The sequence below is a fragment of the Opisthorchis viverrini genome, assembly GCF_000715545.1.
Source record: "Opisthorchis viverrini unplaced genomic scaffold opera_v5_196, whole genome shotgun sequence".
Lineage (NCBI taxonomy): Eukaryota > Metazoa > Platyhelminthes > Trematoda > Opisthorchiida > Opisthorchiidae > Opisthorchis > Opisthorchis viverrini.
Window position 1 is genome coordinate 9,955 of NW_008751851.1, and position 16,849 is coordinate 26,803.

At 45.8% G+C, this 16,849-nt stretch overlaps 2 protein-coding genes across 2 annotated transcripts in view; one reads left to right on the plus strand and one right to left on the minus strand.

The window, feature by feature from the left end:
* The window catches only part of T265_07952 (hypothetical protein), a gene marked incomplete at both ends in the record, with an annotated part of 49,241 nt that overhangs the window by 7,262 nt on the left and 25,130 nt on the right, over positions 1 to 16,849 (minus strand). The window contains 4 exons of the mRNA XM_009173623.1: positions 922 to 1,228; positions 1,318 to 1,831; positions 3,211 to 3,360; positions 8,007 to 8,205. Coding sequence (XP_009171887.1) covers positions 922 to 1,228; positions 1,318 to 1,831; positions 3,211 to 3,360; positions 8,007 to 8,205 — 1,170 coding nt within the window. The remainder of the gene's footprint in view (positions 1 to 921; positions 1,229 to 1,317; positions 1,832 to 3,210; positions 3,361 to 8,006; positions 8,206 to 16,849) is intronic.
* Positions 318 to 641, plus strand: T265_07951 (hypothetical protein; the record flags this gene model as incomplete). The annotated part of the gene is made up of 1 exon (XM_009173622.1): positions 318 to 641. One exon carries the CDS (start codon positions 318 to 320, stop codon positions 639 to 641), a length of 324 nt encoding a protein of 107 aa, XP_009171886.1.

Sequence of the window (16,849 nt, forward strand, 5' to 3'; positions counted from 1 at the left end):
AGCATTCGGTCAAACAAACGAGTGAAACATTGAATGTATCCCACGCCCTTGCCCCGGGGACCGTGTTTCTGAGAGGCCTGAGTGTAATCGTTTCGGTGAAATTCACTGAAGCTTTATCAGTCACAACGAAGAAACCGGCGAACATCTGCGTACAGACCGGTGCTCGAAACGTACATGAATTGGATGAGCTTCTTGCGCACATGTTTGAATCATCTCCAAAAAGAACAGAAATGTTGTTGGACTGAATGCAGATATTGGCCACAATATATAGACCTGCTCAGTGCAACACTTATAGCTGGTTTTGCCGTTGTTTTCGAATGCCGAGCAGGATCGAAGGGCCACAGGGATTAAAAAGAGACAGTCTCAAGGTTTGCTTCGGACAACGCCGATTTCCGACCAGCCTAAACAGGATTTACACCAACATCTCGTGGGTTCCTGATAGGAGAAGTATTGTCTGGCGGCGATTCGGGTTCACGGGTGTGTTTGTTGGTGGACAGGCGTGTGCAGTAACCCCTTCGTTTATCAAATGGCCATCAGCAGTAGACCCCGTCCAAGACACTGAAGGATTAACTGCGATATCCAAATGGACCGATGAGGATATTTTCTACAACGATGTGGGAATAGCCACCGTAAAGGCATAGAGATACCCAAACCATAGATTTGACACTATTCGCGGACTTCCTCGGATACAATCTGTTCACATGTATACACAGAGTGACACTCGCCGATTTCCCCAAATGACTACAACTTTGTGAAGGAAACCCATAAGGTTGGTAGGTTATCGAAAAATCTTGAAATATAAAAATGGTCAACCATTGCTCTAAAAAAACGAGTACCACGTCAAGCCCACAAGCGGTGAGAATTGTTCTCCGTCTTGTGGTTGGTCAACAAAGGTGACTCGTAACGGAAGAAACAACAAACCTTTTCCGTGTGCACTGGTGCACAGTCCGAGTGACGGACTTCGTCCGATAGCGAGCCAACTGATAAGGGAGTATCAGACGACCGGAACTGGGGGCCTGATTCCAGTATCTCCACCTCCGCTTCACAGCAAACGACTTGGCAACTCGTCCAGTCGCAGGTAGAATCACATGAAGCCACCTGAAGATCTTCCGAAAAACCCGCGCCAAGTTTGTGCGAGGCATAAAGACGGAGATCAGAAGTCACAGCGCGTACAAAAGCAGGCGCGTCGGTGAAAGCAAGCAAACACTGAGGCCAGGCGACGGGAGGACTGGAGGTTCATGGTGAAAAGAATAGGAAGTTAGACATGACTCAAAGTTATCAGAAGAAAGGACCAGTAAACGAGAACGAATCACCTACCAAGGCTGCGGTAAACTGGACCTGACTGTCAGTAAGTGGACGGGTAAATCTAACATCCAGTCGCTCGGCCTAGGATCAATCTTATCGGCCAACAGTGTCTGTTGCTGATGTCCACTACATTGGATTACAGGGATAGACGTCTTGCAATACTCATCCGTCGGCTGACTTGCATTAGTAACTGCAAGTGACTTGTACTCCATGGCCTGGGCATGCTGGGCAGCAAGCACAACAGAAGTGGTAGCCAAACTGTGGGGCGAATGGATAAGAGTATGTGAGTTTCGAGCAATGGCTGAGCCAATTTCGCTCGACGGACTACTTGGAGCAGGTCCAGGAGGGTCGTTACTCAGTAAAAGAGATGAGGCGAAGTCGTCCACTTCTTCAATAGTCAATTCAGCTGTCTCCACTTCAAACACTTCGTAGTCCTCGAGTACTAATGGAGCAGCTGAACCGGGTTCATCGGCCACGGATTGGAGTTGCCTCACTCGCCCCTGTCGGGTACGCGGGGACATCAGGCCTACAAAGAATAACGGATAGTATATATATCGTTTTAGAGCTAGGAGGATACACCGTAGCACACAACAATAGAGTAACATCAAATAGGACCTGACCGGCGACCTCGTGAACAGAACTAACGTAAGACTCACTTCTATGTGATGCTTTACTACAAACAGGCTTGAGCAACCAACAAAAGTTGATGATGATATGTTGGCCAACTATTCAGAATAGGCTTCAACAAAGATTAAGGTTGCCTGGCAGCATCAAATAGCGCAGCAATCTTTATTGATCATACAAATGGTCGAGTATTCCGGGGAAACTTGGTTGTTTGTATTGTGAACAGCATGACCTTTTAAGAGCACCGGCCAGTCTATTGTTACAGTTACAGGTTTCGCGGACGCCACCACGAACTACCCTCCAGCCCATTCGGTGAAAGTACCAACTGACTGAAGAGCGGAAAGCCATCCATTAAGGCATAAATGTGGTAAATCCAGTCTACTGGCATGTTAGTCAGTATACCGATGAGACCCACGGCCATCCGCTTTCATTTTGTATATTACACTGCGTGATCATCAGTTTACCCGCTGAGCCAGGCAACTAAGTTACCAACGTTACATGACCAATCGAGGCAAGACAACCAGTGCGTTAATACTGATGCCAGCGTCAGTTAGTGTGCACAGACACTTCGCTTTAAAATGATGTACTGATGGTACCATCCCGATTGGTAATGGAAAGTTTACAACTAAATTGCTCGGCTCAGAGAACAAGCCCACGATCATCTCCTCAATTGCACTGATTTATGCACGGTGAGTGTCAAAACCTACTTGAGCTCCAGAACAGTCCTGCAACCAGCGGCGTATGGTTATCATCAACCAAACTAACTAAACAAGCAAATCCAACACTGCATATGATGCGTGGATTTTCAACCTGCATCATTCGTAAGTCACAGTAAGTACATGCCTACGTAGCTTAAGTCTGCCACGAGTCTGTTTGAGTCGTATGATGGCAACGCGGAAAGTAAAGTACGTCGTAGCCTAACGCTCCCATCGTTTCGATCCATGAATGCAGTTCATAAAGACGGATCCCGAGTACCTCTCGCCAGAGCACTGGGAAGTGCGCGCAACGGTGCGGTAACGAAAGAACACTGTGAACGAAGGAAAGTCTCAATGGTGCAGAAGAAGAACGGCGAACCCATTCACCGAAGGCAACATAATGACAGTCAGACGGAATTGTGGAAGTAAAACAAAATATATGTGAACGAGTGGCTGTATTTCCGGCAAAGTTAGGGGACACGAAGCAGTAGTTAAAAAGGAAAGCTGATCTATAGCATGATACTTAATTGGACGAGCAGGGGGAGGAGGAGGAAAGCATGGAGATCCGCGCTAATTCAGGGGGCACATTCTGAATGGTAGTATATTTGTTCTTTTGTGCATTTGAACAGAGCGGAGACAAATCGCACAAACCCAGTGTCCATGGGTTTATCAAGTCCACGAAGAAGACGACGTCGCATCACTCCAACAAATTCACGATAGCTGAGCTGACCATCATCTGTGTGGAGATAGAAAGAGTGATCCAATAGGGTTGAAAGCACCATTACCGTGCTCAAAAGTTTACACAGCGAAAGAAACACAGTGTGCGCGAATAAAAATAGGAATGCAAATGCACAAGAGACGCTTTGACCAAGGGGCCTTGGGTATAAGTACCCCATTTCTACTGTAGTTACGATATGGTACGCTAAGCCACTGTGCTCTGAGGATGTCAACTTGCCATGTATTAGTGCAATTTTTGGCGAGGAACTCAGACTGCTAGAATTTCTGTTTATGTTGCTCTTTGGATCTTTGACTTGATACTGTCGCGCTGAAAATTTGGCATCTGTGAATCCCTGTGTTAATTAATGGGCGTGAGAATCTACACAGTGTTACGGTTATATCTGGTGGGTCTTCCCACATATTAGTTTCCAATGAGCATATACGTGATTTGACATCAAGAGTAACAAAGCACGAAATATGTTTGCATGCGAGACTTGTGGAAAGCCAATGATGCAAAAAGTCTGATCATGAACAAACGATGGAACCCAGCGGACATCCGGGATAGTAATCTGAATTCACGCCCTGGTTAGTAGAGACCTCAGGTCAACGCCGCAGATGGTACAATCCAATGCATTGTTTATACGCTACTTATTTCAAAAAAGTAGTTGAAAGAGTACGGCTAGTATCAATGCTGATGGCCTTAACCTAGCCGCGCAACCGCTGACAGTCAACAATTCGTTCAACGGATTAACAGTGAACGTTGGGCTGAATCAACATCCAAATGGATCCCTCTTTTGTAGCATTCCCTGACCAAATAAGCAAAGGCTTTCCCACTAAGGCTGATATTAAAGACACCAAGGTAACCTTTCTTCATACACCCCATACGATACACAAGGTCTGATTAGGTTATTCTGCGAAGGTGTAAGAAACCGGACATTCGGAAAAAGACATGGTAGGAGGCTTTCCAGGGGAGAAAGTCTACTGTTAAACATATTGATCAGCCTGTTTAGCTGTTTAGTGTTAAATCTTTTCGAAAACCTAATCCGAGCTAGATTGTTCCAATCGTCCCAACATATAATAATTCGTTGGTAGTGTGAGATTTGGGATTTTGTGGAGAGTTTCACCCGATGAGTGAAACTTCTATCTGAGAAGTCGTTGCGCACTGGTGATGATTCCCAATAAGGATGAAACAGCTGTACAGTGCCTGCTCGGCTTTTCAGCACAGATTGGCTTCAATTACAGGACGAAATCTCCACAATATAATAATTCAACGTCTGCTGAACTGCATACAAGAGCTCGCATTAGAGTCATTTCGTAGTAGTACTACGAATAGCCGTCTGGGGTTCCGTTTTTCGCACGTGTACTCGACTGGTACGGACCAGTTGGGCATGCCGCAGTTCACACAATAAATGACCTGGAGTGTTTTTAGTATTCCTGTATATCCAGTGATATCTGTTCGGAGACGAAATGTGTCCACACGGTAAGCTAATTTCAACGTAAATGGAGGTTGAGGTGGATTATTTGGACGGAAGAAGTTATTTTGCACGTATGCAGGAGAAAGACTTTTTGGAATGGTTCTTCGTTGAGGATTTAGCCGAATTAAGTGCAAGCGGTTAAGATACGTTCAGTTGTTTGGTGATAGACTAGGCTTCACTAATTGAATTCAAATATCTGAGTGTGTAAAAAAGAACTAGAGATGGGATGGTTTCCCCAATTGGTATGGAAAGGGTTGAGTAACACTGATGTTCGTGGAAGTAAGGTGACAAACGATACTAGTGATGATGATTCGCGGCGAATGTAATCCAGTCTCAAATACATCTTTCTGAAAGGCTATCGATGTGCGGAGAAGCCGAGAACACGGGGCACATACTGAATAGAGATTAACAAGTAGAAACATCTAAGCGGGGACTGCCATCACGAAATTACGGAAGGCGGTTAAAGCAGAACGGCTCTGCGTAAACACACGCGCGCTAAGATTCGGTGTGTGGCAGGGAAGGATGGGAGGAGGGGGCGGGGACATCGGAGGAAAAAGGACAGTTCTCGTACCAAACTACAGACAACTTCCCCACTTTTACACCACACCCCGTTCGCTAGCATCCATTTTTCCACATCCACTGTAACGCGGAGAGCTGACAAGCGGAGTCAGCACTATGTATTCGGAAATGCATCACCAAATCAAACCACACGTCCCCACGTATAGCGAAGCATGGATTGTCTTTGTGCGTCACTGATATCATAAGCAGCATAGACAAAAAACAGGCCTCTCACAAAGCAACCTGTGAATCACCGACCACGCGGCCGATGGGATGAAAATACAGGCAGTGAACCCCGTGGTGAACAAAAGACGTTGGTAAACAAAACCGAGATGCTTCAGTCAGTGGAAACTCGAGATCAGTGTGGACTGTACACGGCAATAAAACTAAACTACACTCATAGCTGCATTCACGTTCGCCCTGATGAGAACTAGGAAGTAAAAAAAAACATTGCGACGCTCACAAGTCAGTCCGTTTCGAACAATGACCGAACAAGCCAACGACCACCTTCTCCTTCTACCCCCGGTGAGCAGTGGTTAGTGAAATCAGCTCAACTGTATGTATCAACCACAATGACAGTGTCCCGGTGAGACATACTCAGAAACAAAGACTGGGTCAATAATGATCTGGGGTGGGGGGTTACATGGTATCCTGGAACTATCTACAATAAAGACAAGCAATGGACTCAGCTAACCTTCTTCATAAGAGCACTTGCGCACTCGCTTCTGGAACTTTCACTAGTTCGAGAAGAAAGTGAGGTGTGCTGGCAACAGCAGGAAGGCAGTAGTTGCAAACACAAAAAGTCGAGTATCCCCAGAAATATTTCATAGTTGGCACGGGGCAGACATATAAAATTGCTCCCAAACGAGCAAAGCTCTTCGGAATCATGTATTGCACATCGAGGGGGATTTCAGTGGATTACATTCAGGTTGCTAGTTCGAAATGATTCCAACTAGTCAGCCAAACACGTGAACAGGCTACACGGTAACTATTCACAACTCCAGAACACCCTAAAGAAACTGCAATTTGTACTAAGGTATCAAATAGTAGCAAGCAACTGCGCGAGGTTAGGAATGAACTACCCGGTCTAGAATGGGTGTGATTTTCATTAAAAAGAAACCGTTTCGAGTGAACCATGTCGGCAACGTCACTGACGCAAGTATGGATTTAAAAACTGAGGTGGTATCCAGGTGAGACCTGCAAAGGATTCAGTTGTGCTGATGTTCAAAATATTCGAACCAGATTCCATCCTATACCATACTTCTCACCAGTTGACGGTCTTCTACTAACCTCATGCTGCTTGGAGCCCACAAAAGAGACACTCCCCGCATGTCTATCAATCATGCATCCCAATTGAACACCAAACTGTAAATAACTGGGCGTAAGCACGCATGCTTTACATCCACCATGATGTGATTTCTGCCGCAATAGTATGCTACCTAACTTCGGCGCCAATCAGAATTCCAATCACACCTGCGCATTACATCCGATGCCTCAGTAGCGTCACGTATGTCACCAACTGACACTCGCTGTTTTCTCTGATTTCACTGGGGCTACTTCCTCTAGACAGAATAACAAGTCTACGCACGTTTGGACAAATGAGAGTGCTATGGAAGTCTGCGCATATTCTGCTGTAGGATTGAGTGACGCGCAAAATCACAAGCTACGAATTGTGAATTCTTGAGATTTACCAATAAAAGGCAGTACTACATGGGAATACAAACCTGTCTAAATTGCTGCACGAACTATTGCAAGTCCAAAGAAAGCCTTAAATGGTCTCAAAAGTAATGTGGGAACAGCAAACCCGGAGGGTAGGGCACATTGATTTGGATTACCGACAAACATGTGCGCACAACACGTGGTAACGGAAGCGATAAAAGAATGTGTACAACTTTCGCCAAAATTAGCTTCATACGTCAGGGGTCAAAAGTTCACGAGGGATTACGGGTGCATATCGAATATGTGAGGTGGATGCAGGCAAGCGGGTGGTATGATCAACGTAAACGAGATACGTTGTGCTCACTATTCTAAACATTTCTGGCAGTGAAGCTTTTACAGAAAATGGGTAAAATTATTCGCGAAAATAGTGGCGTTCACCTGAATTGCCTTACTTATGAGTAGTGCATTACGAATATATATGTGTCTGTCGTTGATTGCCGAGCTTATGTTCGATGACGTTGGCAAAGGATCATATGTCAAACCTCAATACACTGCTCAGAGGTGTTGCCTTCAACGCTTTTCGAGTTTAAACACCCTGTTGATCGCTCTTTTCAAATGATATCAAGCTTTTTGAACGAATCCTCCGTCCTTCTTTCCTTTTTTTAATCCTTGACCAGGGCAGTTAGGTTGCTGTCGATGGTGATGATGATGACCCTGTCTGATACAATATAGCTGTTTAAACAAACAAATACCTACTGTTCCGAACGATAAGCACGGAGTAGTGAAACGCCCTGGGATAAGTGAGTGTGGGTGACTGGCAAACTAGAAAAATACTGACGGACTTCACAACTGGACTAAAATATTTAACGTATCCATAGAAAGAAATACCAGTATCATATGCAGCACTGAGTTGAGGGCTGAAGACTCAAGTTTGAGGAGGATGACGAGGATTCACTCGCATACACAAACTTACTGTTTTCATCGAACAGTGTGAACACCACATCTACCACATGGGGTGAAAGCTCGATGTTCGCTACGGTCAGCGCAACATGATGCAGCGTCGCCTGGTCAATGGGCACCCCGGCCATATGGTGGAACGTCAAAGCCGTGTCCACATCCGCGATAGAACGGAGAAGCAAGTTGAAGTCTGCGAAATCCCGGTAGCTGATACCCTTGGTTAGAAAACGAATAGAGTAGATGAGTTTGGGCTCGAAGCCAGATGAGGTGGGACAATGGGTTTCCCCATATAGGGATCATCGCATCATCTCAATTCCTTTATTTTTTTTCCCTCTAGACAGACAGGATTCCTATTGTACAATTGTACAAGAATGCTGTAAGAAACCAATGTACGGCACAACATATAATGTAACTTACCACGAACAAGTTTCAATAACACGTGTTCTCTGTTATACTTCCGAAACTCCATAGGAACCAATGGGTGTACAGAAACGTACTTTCATGAGGGAAAGCAGATGACATTGCCACTAATATCCGGCTGTCTGAAAAGGTGTATACCATCATTATCGGGTGACAACTGACGGCGGCTTATCACAGTGACTGGTCATCGAAATCGACCATAGCACCACGGCAGTTAACACTTCGATCTGTGGCATAACACATCTAAATACCTAACTACGCCGTTCTTATAACATGTTTGTCTGGAAACCAACCACTGAAAACTCCATTCGTGCAATTAATGCTGCAACGGACTCGTCTGAACGGGATCCTTGATGGAGTGTACGACAAGAAGCGATGGAACGGTAGTGAGATAAGGGTGCCAGGAGGGTCTGGCATAAGTCTGAACGATGAATCCTTCAGCTGTTGAGCGAAGCTGCACATTTGCGGACCAAGAGACAACAAAATCCAATTGATTCACTTTATCATCTATAAACCGTGTATCAGAGGCACATTGGTTCCAGCATCCGACCACGTGGGAGACTGTGGGACATACAGCCAAACCTTGGATGCGATAGCATGTTTGGTTAGTTCGGGAACTGGGCAGCTATGCAATGGAGGCAATAGCTCTGATGCATGAGCGCCACTGACTGCGCGATTGGGCCATTTCCGCAAGTTGCACTAGCCTTTGGTAAGGTGAGTCTCGGGGGTGCCAATCCAGGAAGGCGGCAGTTGCCGACTCGACACAGTTAAGTGGTTAGTGCTTTCATTCTTCGATGCCAGGTCACAGACTGTCCAACTCTCGGTTGCTTCCACCCAGCACAGGGCTAAGCGAAAAGAGCTCTGGGAGCCAGACAATGATCTGACATGCGCCAACCAGCGAAATCTAAGAACCGCGAGCAGTTCATCAGTCGCGCGATACTTCCTTTTTTGTAGGACCATCTGGCGTAACCTAGCATTACAAATCCAATGTTCCCACCAGACCCGACCAAATGCGTCGCAGACATTGACGATCGAACATAGACACTTTCATACGTGTACTGGGCGTAGAGACGACGACTCTGCTCCATGGTGCAGTACGGATCACACCGCCGCAGTGTAAAAATCTATCATTGAGGGACTGACGTCATGACGGCGCCATGGGTATGGAAGACTGGAAAAAGCTGACCTGGCCTTTCCGATTCGAAAATTCATCTGGGCGAACATCGCGGAAATATTCCCGCTCCAGAGGTTTCAGAGGCAGACAGAGAACTCTCAAGCGTATCAATAAGAAAGTAGAAGAGGAAAGGTGAGAGAGGGCAGCCTGGTCTAACACCATTGGATATGGTGAAATCACGCGAATGCTTGCTGTATACTCGTACGCGCCCACCGGAGTCCGCACACAAAGCTCCCAAAAGGGATGTAAGTTTGGAGAGGACTCCTCTGATCAACAGTCACTGCCAAAGTTTCTCATGACCGACAGCGTCAGAAGTAGCCTTCACATCAAGAAAACGACCACTTGTGACGTATGAAAGAGTGCTGCTGTTCAAGAACTCTCAAGGTAAACATATTTTCGATGCCGCCTGGGCCAAGCGAAAATCCAGTTTGAATCTCACGAATCTGTCTCCCTCGATAATCGACCAACCTGCGCAAAATAATGTCTGAGAGAATCTCAGATGCGACGGATACCAGGCTGATGCCACGATAGTTTTTGATGAAGATCTTGTGCTTTTTTTAAAGACTGGGATGACGGTCGAGCTCTATTCGGCTGGTTATCTGTTTTCGTTCAAAATCTCCTGATGTATGGTGGTCAGGCTGTTCGCCAGGACATCACTACTCTAATTCAGAGGGTGCGAGTTGCAGACCATCCGGACCAGGCGCCCCTTCGAGTTAAAGGACTGAGGTCACGTGCTGACAGGGGATTGGTGTCGACGCTGCATCCGGATCCATTGAGGTCTCCCAGCAGGTGTGCTCAAGTAGACCAACCAAACTGTTATTCAAAGTGGTCAGCCCATTACGACTATTCTGTGAGTGAATTGGCGTTCCGTCATTTTCGCATGCTGCTTCGCGGACAGCTGCGGCAGTTGCCTGCAGCGAAGCCCTTCTCCACCTCTCGAGTCTTCGCAATCAACCAGCGGTCTCTACCGTTCTTCAACTTCCTGAAAATGCGGTGTTTGGGGGATGTTCGTGCGCCATCACAGTCGAGAGTTGCTGGTGTGCTCTTTTTGACAGCAAGATGACCTGCTGATCTCGACGATATCCAGTGTTAATTTAGTCAGGTCGGATGGTTTGAACAGACAATCCTGGGAGCATAGCTTGCTTGACCCGCTTCCGTTCTATCCCCAAGTAATCTTGGTCACCCGCATGACTATGCGTTTCCAGTCGCTTTCTAGCCAGGTCAGCTTGATAAGCTTGAGCTACTGAAACTTCTCCAGGTTTATGAATGGAACTGTTCCGCTTTGGCAAGCGTAATGCTGACGGAAAGCGGAGTTACACAAAGGTATGATCGGGATCAAGTTGCATACCCCAGAAGGAACGACAATCTTTTCTTGAGACTATCTATCGGTAACTAATAGCCATATGGTCCAGCTGAGCCCATGAGTGTCTTGCGTTTAGGATAGTCCAGGTAATTGGACTTGGGCGTTTGTGTCGGAAGTTTGCGGTGGCCAGGAACAGATGGTGATCAGCAGGCAACTGAAGCAGTCGCTCCGAATTATCCGTACGCTGAGCATCAACTCGAAATCCACTACTGAATTGCGCTTCCAGACTGAATCGCCCAACTTGGGCATTCATATCACCCATCAGGATTACTATATCCGTCCTTGATGACCGAAGCAGTGATGACATCTTAATAAAACTCGTCCTTCCCAGTCTCAGAACAGATAAACAACGTTTACCGCATCGATCTGTATTGATTTTGATTGAGCCAGACAATAGCAGAGTGCAATGACGACTGTTCACTGTGACCCAGTTCAATAAGACGTTTTCAGCCTTGGGGGGTCGAGTGTAAATCCCACACGGTAGATACGACGACCCACAGCGTCAGGATCGATATATACCCGAATAGTGAAACGTAGAACATTTGAGCTGGTTCTGATAGGCTTGAGGTGAAGTCTTGTGAGCGTGTTTGGGAGACAGCATAAAAATCGTTCATAAAAAGTACCGTTTCGGTACCTAGCTGCCATGCCACCCGAAGGAAGCACGAGGGCTAGGACACTGCCAGGTTGCCCAAGCCTAGAGAAGTCAAGATGCAGAGGCTAGGTTATGGATAGGGACCCAAACTTGAGCTCCCTCACAAGGTAGTGGGAGGATGTGGGGTTTTGTTTGAGGGCCCTACTTCTAGTCTCTGGCTCAAAAGCCTAAACCGGGAGCCAGCGGTTGTTAGGGTTTTCTTGAGGGACGCTTCCCGAAACTAACAACGCAACAGTCTGGCCCACTTGGCTGTACGAAGGAGGCTTGGCAGGGGGGCGCCGACAGTCTCACTCCCAATGCGGCTGCGTACAGGTGTCATTTGAACAGCACCGGAATCTTTGGTTTCGAAAGTACTTCGACCGTATTGAATAGAACGCCGGCGGTCACGGTCATGCAATGGGTGATCGGAGTGTGCGGTTTTTAGGGCCGACCTTTTCTAATCCATCCTTCCTGGGAAGAAGGCAGCATCGCTATTTCCATAAGTATGGACATGCTAGAGACCTGAGGAAAACTCTTTAAAGGCTTAACACTCCTTTCACAGAGAACAAGGCGAATTTACTTTACACCGCCTCGTAAGACCAATTCTCACGGTAAAAGGACTCATCGTTCTCCATCGAGCTCCTTACCTTTGAACTTCTTCATATGGTCAAACCTTCGAGAATAGAGTTCCAGTCATTATAGACCGCAAGGTCTTTGCAGCACTAAAGCGCCACCACTAGGACAAGATGACAGTTTTGGGTAAGGAAGGGACAACACACAAAATTTATTAGCTTGCTACTCTGCGCAATGTCCCGCACAAGCAGACACAGCCATTCATCAAAATCAACCGACTATTTTCACTTATTGTCATCATTGAATGTCTCTCGAACAGAGACGAACTGTCGTCACTAGCTGTGGCGGTGTGAAAGCTGAGTCGCTCACATTGCATGCAGTTGCGTTTGCTAACTATCACGATTTTTCGCCGGAATGAGTTTGCTTCTGGGGCGCTGCGAATTGGCGCCGCCGTGTTGGTGCAATATTTGCGCACCTAAGGACAAATAGCTCAAGTTGTCCATACTCATACTCTGTCTAAGTAGCTCCCAGTTTGAGTTCTGCTTTGACTTTCACAGGCAGACAGAATACTTTGCTTGACGTGGGTATTTTTGCACAGTTAATACATCTAGATTCTCAACTTCACGATTACCCTTCATAGGAGTTTAACAGTTAAACGCAGATGTAGTGACCACCTGTGGATACCGATATTCTCCAAGTTGTTCTCGATCAAAGCAGGGATCGCAAGTTTGTTTCGATCAGTGTAAACACACTTGCTGTTCGATGCGTTGATGCTGCGTCGGAGAAAACCACTCTAGGTCCAAGAGAGGAAAATGAGCAGTATCACTGCGACCACCTGCATTATCATTTTCTCTTTACGTTCGGATAAGTAGCATGAGGTAAGCCGGGGGTGCTCGGTTTAGGAAACCTGATGATGTGGACTGACCACCGTAAACACACTACTCGTAAATATCATAGGTGTTGTTGGACCCGACTGGGAGTAACAAGCACGACAAGATGAACAAGACCGGAAGACAAACGTTGGGCTACTCATTTTGGGGTCTGAGTTCATGATACAGTGATTCCTAGTAAAGACCCTTGTTAACAAGGCTAGTGCGAGCCTTCTGAACCACCGGGGGCGGTTTGTATAACCTTATATCTTTCTAATGCAATTTGAAAACGCTTCAGTCGGTGATAATCACAGTGAAGCGGTTAAATCACGCCTCCTTTGTATGCCTACGATTCTCATTGGTTGTTCCGGAAATTTTTATTTCCTTTTTCTCACCAACTTTGTCGGGTTGGTAAAAAAATAACCTGCTCCGAGTGCTTCAAGCACCACAAACGAAATCGTTCAACTCGTCCGGTGATCAAAAGGTTGCCGGTTCTACAGTTAACTTGTAAATTTGTTTGCATATCATTGAACCCAAAACTATGGTCACGTTCAGTTAGAATAGCACCTGTCCAGTGTCCCAAGTTTAAGCTTGCGTGTAGTGCACAGAGCGCATAGTGTTGAGGGTTTCACTAATCCGAAAAACTGCGATGATAACTAGCTTTTTGTTCCACTGGAAAACAAGGTGAAGTTACTGAATTGGATTAGAGAGGCGAACCTGTAGGAAATCCGCAAAACCCGTTCTAGATCCCAACAGGACAAAAGACCTCATCGGACTCAACGATGAGAAAGGGATAATTTTAAATAAGGCGATATAATGGACAACCAGACAGTTACACAGCAATTTAGCTTTCTAACGGTGGAACCGATTGCATCCCAGTTGAATTTCTCGGTTGTGCATTCTTCAGCTTAATATTCTGCACAAAGGCCGCCTCATATCTCATTCGGTACGATTTTTGAGACATTGCAGTATAATTTCTTTACAGGGTGGGTTGTTGAGTGGCCACACTGGTGTGAAAATGAGTGCTGTTGTCAAATTTCGTTCAATCCGGTTTACATTCGAACATAAAACTGACGGACACCTAGGGACTGCGCCCGCTTGGTGGGCTACAAGAGGGGCGAAACCAGTCGTGGGCTGTAGAAGAATTTTCAGTAACCGTATGGGTAGTTTCCTCCAAGATGGTCTAGTGTCGACTGAACGTACTGACGGGGCACTGCTGATATCTGAGCAATGACGTCTACAATGAGACTACGTCGATTGGTAGACTCGTTGAGTGAGACAAAGAACACCCTGCGACAAATGCATGCGAATGGCTACACATTTATGAACGAAGAGCTAAGCCCTACAGCATAATGAAAAAATCAGCCAAAATAATACAACACAAATAGTAACCAGTTCTTACAGAACTCTGTTCCTCCACACTAAAAAATGAGGACGCTTTTGTCGTTCTTGAAACGGACGAGTGCCGGAATGCGTTGACAGTTAGGATGACATTCACGAAAATATCCGGACAAGCAATTAACCTCTAGATATAACCAAATGCGGAATTGATAAGCCCGTCCCAACCATGTGTAACGTAGAGAGATACGGTGGAATCACAATTATATGATGATACAGAGTCGTGTTGTTTCCAAAATTTGGAAAAGTGACTCACCGAATCGCAGAATTCTACATTCTAGAGTGAAAATGGGTCGTACATGTGATGGGATGGTGCGAAATGGATGGGAACTACTACCATCACACGATAGGCTGAAACCAGTTGAAATACCTATATTTACAGTCGTGAATTCACTCCACAAGGAGTTACCGGGACGGTGAATGAACGCCCTAACTATTCAACAGGTTTTGTTGCACACTTGAGTAGTCTATGGGAGGGAATGATGTATTCTAATCAAGATTGATGCTAATTGAAATTTGGTGACTTTGTGGACAGGCCAACAGTGTGGATGCGGACCAAAATTAGACCAACAAGGAAAAATAGTAGCGCTAATGACTACTATGATTACCACTGCTACAATACTATCGGTTATTTTTGAGGGGCATGGTTTCAAACATAAAAAGTAAATGCAAGCGATGAATGTGGAAGGGTTCCAGGAGAATATTAGACAAAAAAAGAGAAGCGTCTCATTGGGAGTCATGCCACCAACAGTTCCAGTCAGACAAGAAGAATCCCAACGTATGTGAGGATTTTGGTATGGAAACACGCGTGTAAAGACCGACAACCGAGGAATGCTCTTCAAGGCGTGCGAAGCGCTAGCACACTCAAAACTCGCACATCAGGCACGAATTGTCCGTCATACTGGGTCTGGTGTGATATTCAACGGCAAGAATGTAAACTCAACGGCACGTATCACGCATAAAAGTGTCACAAGTACGCGGAGATATTTTTGAGGGCATGGTTTCAAACATAAAAAGTAAATGCAAGCGATGAATGTGGAAGGGTTCCAGGAGAATATTAGACAAAAAAAGAGAAGCGTCTCATTGGGAGTCATGCCACCAACAGTTCCAGTCAGACAAGAAGAATCCCAACGTATGTGAGGATTTTGGTATGGAAACACGCGTGTAAAGACCGACAACCGAGGAATGCTCTTCAAGGCGTGCGAAGCGCTAGCACACTCAAAACTCGCACATCAGGCACGAATTGTCCGTCATACTGGGTCTGGTGTGATATTCAACGGCAAGAATGTAAACTCAACGGCACGTATCACGCATAAAAGTGTCACAAGTACGCGGAGAGCCCACAATGGCAAGAAATCATAAGAAATCACCGACTGTGACCTTGTGAAAGTCCCGGTCCAATACCACCCTTGGCGGGTTGAAGAAAGCAGATCCTTCGACAAGAGATGATAATCGGTTGGTGGACCAAAAAGTCTACATCACAACCAACTGCACGTAGGGCTGAGATTACGGCGAGGGAATATTCGTCAGCACCATACTTCTGCCTCTTCTCATTCCACACAGTCACTCTACGCCCAACGGAGACTATGCTGGCGTCTATTACAGTTACACGGCGATCTCGAACAGCGATCCATCCGAGACTACCGCTACTACGCAACTAACTCAATCGTAAGGTTTGCTTTTGTTATTGTTATTGTTGTGAAATTCGGAAGCTAAATATAGGGTTCAAACACTTGGGCCGGCGGTAGGTCCGTTGAAAACAAGACTAACCGTCTCATTCAACTCGTTGAGAGCGTGAGCATCCAGCACAACGGAGGAGTTTGTGAAGGCGATGTGTTTTGGACAACTACAAAAGCGGTGCACTGAAAAGCGTTTGCACAATTCATTGGAAAAAACAGTGAAAAAACTTTTATTCACCAGTGGAAGAAAGTAACACATTTTCTCATCACTAAAGTGAAGTCATGGGGAGGCGAATTACTTGAAAAATGGTGAGTTCAACAGCACAGCTATGTAAAACGAAACAAGTCAGGCTGTTTTTTAATCCAACCCCGCACCAGACCTATACGGAACATGTGAGATTGACAAAGGCCAAACCGACTTGTTTATTATTTCAGCTCCATAACTGGGAGAACGCGGTCAAATAGGACAGATGTTCGACTGTGGTTCAGTTGATCCACAACAGTTACTTTATCTGTACATAAGAAGAATCACGAGAAACAGGGTATTGATTTCCCTAAAATAACACCTCCGTAACACGAAAAAAGTCTTAGTTTTTCGAAGCCGTAATAAATGTTTCTTGTGGCATTTAAGTTATTCTGATCACGTAGATACAGCATGAAGCAGCATATCGACCCATGAGGAATATCCCCATTGTTATCGTTTGAAGGAGAGGGTATGGCGACACTGAGTTATTCAGCTATAACATTTTTTC